Source organism: Miscanthus floridulus, chromosome 18, assembly GCF_019320115.1.
Source record: "Miscanthus floridulus cultivar M001 chromosome 18, ASM1932011v1, whole genome shotgun sequence".
Classification (NCBI taxonomy): Eukaryota; Viridiplantae; Streptophyta; class Magnoliopsida; order Poales; family Poaceae; genus Miscanthus; species Miscanthus floridulus.
This window is the reverse complement of record NC_089597.1, coordinates 589,535-597,662: the sequence shown is the minus strand read 5'-3', so window position 1 is coordinate 597,662 and position 8,128 is coordinate 589,535. Positions and strand designations below refer to the sequence as shown.

Sequence of the window (8,128 nt, the reverse complement as noted above, 5' to 3'; positions counted from 1 at the left end):
AATACCCTATAAGTTATACCTTTGTCTTGCGCGTTCTATTCCATCTCCTCCATTGTTGACGCAACAGATGCAACAACCTTGATCAACAGATGATATGATTATCATCACGTGGCCTTGTTGGTTCATCGATCTTGACCTCACTTGCTCTTCACCGTTGCTTCGGTCCATCGGTGCCAAGTCTTTCTCAAGCTTCCCCGCCATGTGGATTATCGCTTCAAAGCCTCTGACTTGCCCTTCATTCTCGCAACTGGTCCATCAAGCCAAGCCTTGTCTTGATCTTCTCCACCTGGTCACATGACTCCATGTGATGTCTCATATGCAACGAGCTCCTTCATCAGATGTGTGAGCTTTGCAACATATTCAAGCCATTTCCACCTCTATGGCAAGTGTTGCTCACACACGTGTACCAGTGGACTAATCACATGTGTATCTCACATTAAACATGTATTAGTCCACCTAGGCTGTCACTCAATTACCTAAACCAAACTAAGGACATTTCACCACCTCGGACTTATGCGAAGGAAGTGAAAAACCAGAGCCACGAGTAGATGTTTTCTTTCATGTAAAACCGTGTCGTAGAGGAAAGGGTACGTGCATATCTTGCGTTCCAAATGCTCTAACATTCTTCCTTTCCCCTGTTTTGGTTTTCTCCATCTTCCCTGTAAAAGTACTTTGGTCCAAAGGAGGTGTTAATATATACTCCCTCTGTCACTGAATAAATAGATTCCTAGAGTTGTCTTAAGTCAAACTTTTTAAACTTTGACCGAATTTCTAGAAAAAAAATGTTAAGATTTATGGTATCTGTAAGGGACCATGATGCCTAAGAGGAGGGTGAATTAGGCAACTTAAAACTCTAACTCAAACTAAAGCCTCTAATTTCACTTAGTCAAAATCTATGCAAAAGATAAACAATCTAAATGTGCAACTACGATTTTGCTAGGTGTGTTGCTATCTCTACCGTAAAAGGAGTTATGCAACCTAGGTTCCAAACCTATCAACTAGCCTATTACTAAGCTAGGAAAGTAAAGCACACACCAAGATTGCAATGTAAATGCGGAAGCTAAAGAGTAAGGTAGAGATATGCAAACTCCCATCGATGACTCCGGTATTTTTACTGAGGTATCGAGAAGCGCGCAAGCTTTCCCTTAGTCCTCATTGGACCCCTCGCAAGGAATCCCTCGCAAGGGCCAAGCTCCCGGTCAGATAACTCCGTGGATAGCACCGGGTCTTCCCCATGCGCAAGCGGGTCTTTGGTTAAGCCACTCGTGGCCAAGTCTCTTCCGGACTGCTCCCCGCCGTCTTCACTATCAAGCTTCTGGCCAAATCGCTGCGGGCCTTGTTCCCTTCGGTACACGGTAGCAGCTACACCACAAACGCGGTTGGTGTGATCTCGCAAGACTATAAGCCCCTCCGATGTACAACAATGGTGCGCGCAAGCACCGAGTGATAAGAGGTGTGCAAACCTCACTAAACACTAGACCTAAACCAAGAGCAAGCGCATAAGCGGTGGTCTAATCAACCTAAGCACTTCGCAAAGCACCTTCGCTAATCACCTAATGAATCACTAAGCACTATACAAATGAAGATCACTAAAATGGTGTATCAACATCCTTGATATATTTCCTCAGCTCTCCACATATCAAATGGCCGGTTAGGGGTCTATTTATAAGCCCATGGAGAAAGAAGCCGTTAGGGGCGAAACTCAACTTTCTGCTACTGACCAGACGCTGATGTCATCCTAACCGGACGCGTCCGGTCGTGCCGACCATTGAGCGCGCGCGTAGAGATCGAACGCACTGCCAAGTCTGGTCATCATCGATCGGACGCGTCTGATCGCGCTGGCGCCGCTCTGGAACCTCTCTGGACTCGATCGGACGCAACTACCTGGCGCCGCTCTGGAACCTCTCTAGACTCGATCGGACGCAACTACCTGGCGCGTCCGGCCGTCCACATCTGTTGTGTTAGATCCTCACTGAGTTGTTGCCGCGATGATGAATAGTGAAGTTCGTGCATCCGGTCACTGCTTCGCTCAGCGTCCGATCACAGCTGTTGATGCCTGCTGTTGCCGAGTAACTAATCGGACGTGTCCGGTCCTCCTAGGGACACGTTCGGTCACCTCTGCCAAGCTCGTTTCTTCGTGATCTTGCGTCCGGCTTGATTTCCATCTTCGTGCTTGGACTTTGCTTTATATATTGGGTCTTCTCTTGTGCTTCTAGGGTCTTGCTTTTGGTGTTGATCGTGGGATCATCATGTCGCCTTCGTCCAAGTCACGTCTTACACCTATTGAACTACAAAACAATTACTTGCAAATTCATTAGTACAATTTGGTTGCGTTGGTCATCAAACACCAAAATCCAAAGTAAATGGGTCTAGGGTCCATTTTCCTTACAATATCAAATTAGTATAATTAGATTTACCATAAAATATATTTTCATAAGGTGTTTATTTTATATTATAGATGTTGTTACTTTTTTCTATAAAGTTAGTCAAACTTTAGCACGGATTCTAGGAATGGATTTGTTTGGAGACGGAGTGAGTATATTTCACACCGTATTATTATGTTTTATGTGTTTGCTATGTAATTTTACGTTATACAAATCACAGGATATAATCAATGTTTAAAATCTCTCGCTATAGCTGTTGCTATAGCCCGCTATAGCCTTTTAAGGCAGGGTGCCGTTATTTGTGTTTATGTATAATTTAGCCGCTATATTCCGCTACAGCCCGATTTAGCTCCACTATTAACTAATTCAGAGGTATACCGCTAAACATCTTAGCCCGCTATTTAAAACTATGGATATAATAGTATCCAAAGTTCGCCATATGTGTTGTAGATGCTCCACTATTTTGGCTTCAGTCCTCTTTTTTTTTTTTTTGAAAATTTGGCTTGAGTCGCCGGCGGCCGGGCCAAGGCCTAGCCGTAATTCGGACACACGCGCTGTAACAAGGAGTAAAAAGTACCATTGGGGGCTATATTATGGCGGCCCTAGACTCACCTCAAGCAATTCGCATCTTCTCGCTCGCCGGCCTCGTCTCCGAGGCACCTCCGCGCCCTCTTTCAGTCTTGGACTCTTGGTTATTTGCTCTTCTCTGCTCAGTAGTACTACTACCCGGATCTCAAACAACGGCAACACAAGCGGTTCGACCAAGAGATCGAGCCAATCAAGCTCTTGTTCTCGGGCGCGCCTCGAGGTGATCTCACTCACCATCTTCTCTGCTCTGATCTCTCCTCTCGTCACCCGAGTTCTCCTTTTTCAAAATCTCGGCTTCCTCCTCCTCCCAGTCCAGTAGCTGACGCCTCTGCTCTCGCCGCCTGTTTCGTAGGAGGAAGCAGCTGGCGAGGCGATGGCCGACCTCAACGACGCCGCGCAGTTCGCGCTCTGCGTGGCGCTGGGCATCTCCTACATCCTGAAGCCGCTGCTCGACTTCCTGGACGGGGCCAACAAGCCGCTCAGCCCGGTCCTCGAGTTCGCCGTTGCCGTGCTCATCGCCACGCTCCCGCTCGCGTACCTCATGGGCATCCTCCTCCTGCAGCTCCAGGTGGCCCCGGGGGCGCCGGCGCCGGCCGTGCCGCCGGCACCCCAGGGGGCGGCGAGGAGCCTCGCTTGCTTCGCCTGCACCTTGGTGTCGGCTGTTCTTGCTGTGCTCGCCGTGGCCCTCATCGCCTTCTGGTTCCTCACCGGCGGCTCGCCGCCGTGAGGTGCTCCTTCCAGATGGATCATGGATGATCTGTGGGTCTAGATTTCCTGTGATTTTCCTGACCATTTCTCTGCTCTGGTCAGTAGATTCTGATTCTTGACCAGAATCTAGCTAGCTAACAACTCACGAGTCACGCCGGAGTCTTCGATGTGCCCTGCCGCTGCAAGTGGACCCGCCGCACGGGCCTTTCCGGGCTACCGTCGGCGAGACCGAGACCGGCACAACTTCCACTCTTAGCAGTCAAACGGAACGACGGAGGAGGTGGCGTGCCAAGATTAGAATTGAAGACCGTGGTGTCCTGCTTGGCCAGATGAAGAAATCAAAGAGTTACTACTAATTGTAGCTGTGATATGAGGTATGAGTAGGAGTGCTCCCTACTAGTGAATCACTTATTATGGGCTGGTGCTCGATAGTCGTCGATCGCCGCTGCTCACTGGCAGTCGACTACCTGTGTATCAATCGCCATGTACAAAATGCCACCATTCCATTCATCAAATTAAATCATTTTCTTCTTCTTTTGGCTAAATTTCTTGTTTGGGCCTGGGTTTCTAGAATTGGGAGCTGTATGTTCATATATTGGAGACCACTATAGCTGTACCTGTACATACATTGAGACCAATTTTCCGTAAGCATAAGCAAATACAGGTTCTGTATGATCCACGAAGTAACAAAATTCTTTTCACCACCACCGCACCTCAATACGGGGCAAGATCTGCCTTGCGTTGCTTTGGGTCTACGTTTCTTCATCTGAATTTTGGGTATGTAGATACATTGGGGATGGATTTTACTTCGGCTCCAAAATCAAACAGTATTTTTGTCACTTTTGAATGGTCAAAGATGAGCGGCGCGCGTCATGACAGCATAAACAACCAGAGACAGAGAAATATATTATAATTATAACTCATATACATTAATACTCCAGTGTAGATTCATTTAAAAAAAAACTCCAGTGTAGAGGAGTAGAGGACGAAAGTAAGTGTCTTTGCTTTTCAACCGAAGACAGAAAAATCAAAGGCAAACGGTACAAGCAAAGCCTGTTCGCTTGCTCGAATCTGGCTTATAAGTCATGACTTATCAGCTAATTAATAATATTTTTTTCTCATATTAAATCAGCCAACAGTACTTTAGTTTATAAGTCAAACCAGCCCTGGAAATGGCCCATTGGCTGCTGCTCCAAATCCAATTCCATGGCCACACCCCAGCTCGGTTCACCGTTCAACGATGCACTGACATTGCACGGCCGGTCGAGCGGTATGCAACGAACTTGGACGTCGTCCTAAGGCCATGTTCTTTTGGCTTTGGTTTTTGGCTTCAAAAGCCAAAAGCTCAATTAAAGAAGCTGTTTTTGGAGGGTGTTTTTTTACAAGCAACTGTTTTTTCGTAGTTTATTTTTGAAAGCGGGGTTGACCCTGCTTTTAGCTTTTGGCTTTCTACTTTTCGAAATTGGTGGAATAAAAAGCTCTTCCATAGTTGTTTCAAGAGAGATAAAGATAAAAGGTATATTTTATACTTGTTTAACTAAACAGCTTTCAGCTTTTCTACAGCTCACAGCCCACAGCAGCTTTTCCACAGCTCACAGCCCACAGCAGCTTTTTCCCACAGCCACAGCTCAACCAAACAGGGCCTAATTCACCTCAAAATTGTCTCCAAATAACTCGAGGACATAAGACAAACCTTTATTAACGAAGGATGGGTTTGGACGTCTGGTTGTCAATTTGCGAAATTGTTTATGCTTTCTGCTGTAGAAAATGGGGAGTTTAGTTTCACACGATGGCCTGTGGGGCACTAAATTATTGCAACTTTGTGCCAGGCGGCTGCTACCAACATTTCTTCGGGGAGGGGCTTTCGTGTGTAAAGTTTGATTTTTAGGGCGACGACTCGGCAATTGTTCGTCGTCGTCGTACCCACTTGGCCACTTGGTTGAATTTGCTACACCATCTGGTGCCATTCCATATGCACATAGAAAAAGATGTGGAGGCCAAATTGAATTCTTGTTGATCTAATATAAAAAAAAGGAATTGTTATATATCAGGTTTCTGAATTTTTAGGAATTTGCTGATAACAATCTTACGCAAGATATAACTCACAGTTTTTTCTATAGTCTAACAGTAACAAATTTACAAGTTAACTGAACAACGACGGAAAAAATTAGACACCTGATATATATGAGGAGTGTATTAAAAAAATGCAACCCAAAGCCATTATCCCAATCGGAAAAGGAATTCTCATTTCATCTAAGTCTGTGTGTTAAATAAAGCTCCATGCATATATATCTGATCAAATCGAGCTTAGAAGATGTTGTAAAATAAAATCTTAATTACAGCACCCTTGCTTGGATAAGAAATGGAAGGACCAGTGCATGCTGTGTTGGGTGAACAACGAAGAGCTTGGAATAGATTTAAGAGAAATAGATTGCGCGCACCTGTCTCTGGAAAGTTTCCTTAAAGCTTGCTGCATACATATATAGAAGTACCCTCCTTTTTATCTTGGATTGAGCCCTGCATCGAGTGGACCAGATGGATCGGGTCCGCACACCTTTTATATTCGCTTGAACTTATCAGCCGCAGAAACCATCAGCCGAATAGCCTGAATCTTCCTCGACGATTGACGAACACATCCGACTCACCGTCCCTTCCTTGTCCTTATTAGCGTACCACATGCAAGCACCACTGGCCGTTGCTATGCACCTGATGAGCTGAACTACTTGTAGGTAGGTTAGGCAGTCGGTCGAGTCCAAGTCTCTTACATGACGCGTGCGCCGCTAATGTTTCTAGCGCACACCTGCCTGCCTCGCCCCGCCCGCCATTGCCCGCCTCGGCCGACACCGCCCAGGCGGCCGACCTCCCCGCTCGCTGCCCACCCCCGCCAGACGAACCTGTCCATCCCTAATCCCAATTGAGGAGATTGTCGATGACTCGTCACCCCCGCTGCCGGCACCGCCCATCCGGATATCCTCCGCCGCTCGCTCGGCGGCGCCTCGCCACCTTGCTCACTGCCGGCAACCCACCACCACCGCCGGGCCAACCGCCGCCCCTGGCCCATCCCTTTAGAGCAAGAGAACCCTAACCCTAACAACTGCCGCCTCGCCAACCTCGACCATTGCCTGCGTCGTGCGGCAAGGACGCTGTCACGCCGCTCCACCCACACCCGCGGCCCTGCCCTCTCCTAACCAAGAGGAAGAGACGTGAGCCTGTCTTTCCCGCCGCTGCCCGCCTCATCCACCACTCGCGACCGGCGACAATCACGCCGCCGCATCGCTCCGCCCGCAGCCCACCCTCCTCGCGCGCCGCAGCCCTTCCCTAACCAAGAGGAAGACGCCGTGCACCGGTGCTTCGGATAAAGATTTGGGGTCAGAGACATCCCCTGCCGATCGAAGCCGGAGTTGATGGCATGCTGTGGAGCGAGACAGCCCCAGGGCTGGTGGCCATCTCATCTCAGTGGTGTGTGTGTGTTCCACGGAGTTGTGATACCGATACGGGTGTGGCCCATTTTTATAGGGGCGTCCGCTTGATAGCCTGAAGCTGTGTTCAAACGGGCATGCCGCATGCATGAACCGCAGACAAGCACGGGGCAAAAAAATAGTGCGATTAATTAGATGACAAGTTTGATGTCTCCCTCGCTCTCCCCCGGTGGAAATTCAATTCAACCAAGGACGGGAAATTTCGCCAGGCGTTCGTGAGGCATCAAACTTCGCTTCAGATGCCTGTCTTTCTGGTTGAATTAATCGGGAAACTTCCCAAAATTTCGTCAGGGGTCGATCGGAGTTTCTATCTCTTTGCGGGAACTTGGTCGGTCAAATTTTGCGATAGCTAGGCTAGGCGCGTCCGGGCCGGGGAGGTGCCGTTGTTGAACATCTCGGCTGAGTTTGCTTGGGCGCCACTGCAGATGCTCTCTTGCACTTTCTGTTCGGTGATGCATCTATGTGATGTGCACACATCTTGACATGCCGGAGAAGTAAACGGCTAATCGGGTGGGTGGATGAGGCGCCTGATTCCCATGGTCGGTTCAGTTCAGATAGCCGTCGGGCCATGGGCTTTGGGAGCTCGGCCAACTTTTGCATGGCCCATTTCTGTATAAATATTCCATGTATTATCGGTATAAATATTCCATGTAAATAAGGCGAGCTCGTTTTGCGGTTTCAATTCCTGCCGTATCAATAGTAATTACTGGCTCTAAGACAACTTATTCTTTTTCGCGAGTGGGTTTACACCCGTTTTTCTTATTCGATAATACTAACCTTTAACACAGCTTATAACGTAAATAGTCCCACACGACACACTCTCATATAATCTTAAAGTATGTGTATCAACCTAGCTCTTGATAAAGAGTTTTCTTTTCTCTTTTTTTCTATTAAAATAAAACAATTTGATTTGAGCTAGCCATATTTCGCTGAAAAGTACTGTTCGCTGATTTGTTGCGAGAGAAAAAT

The 8,128-nt window shown here is 47.6% G+C and overlaps 1 protein-coding gene across 1 annotated transcript; it reads left to right on the top strand.

Annotated features, from left to right (window-relative positions):
• Positions 1-2,892: 2,892 nt before the first annotated feature.
• LOC136519410 (uncharacterized) lies at positions 2,893-4,358 on the top strand. The gene is made up of 2 exons (XM_066512815.1): positions 2,893-3,192; positions 3,325-4,358. Exon 2 carries the CDS (start codon positions 3,346-3,348, stop codon positions 3,697-3,699), a length of 354 nt encoding a protein of 117 aa, XP_066368912.1. The 5' UTR covers positions 2,893-3,192; positions 3,325-3,345; the 3' UTR covers positions 3,700-4,358.
• The last annotated feature ends 3,770 nt before the right edge of the window (positions 4,359-8,128 follow it).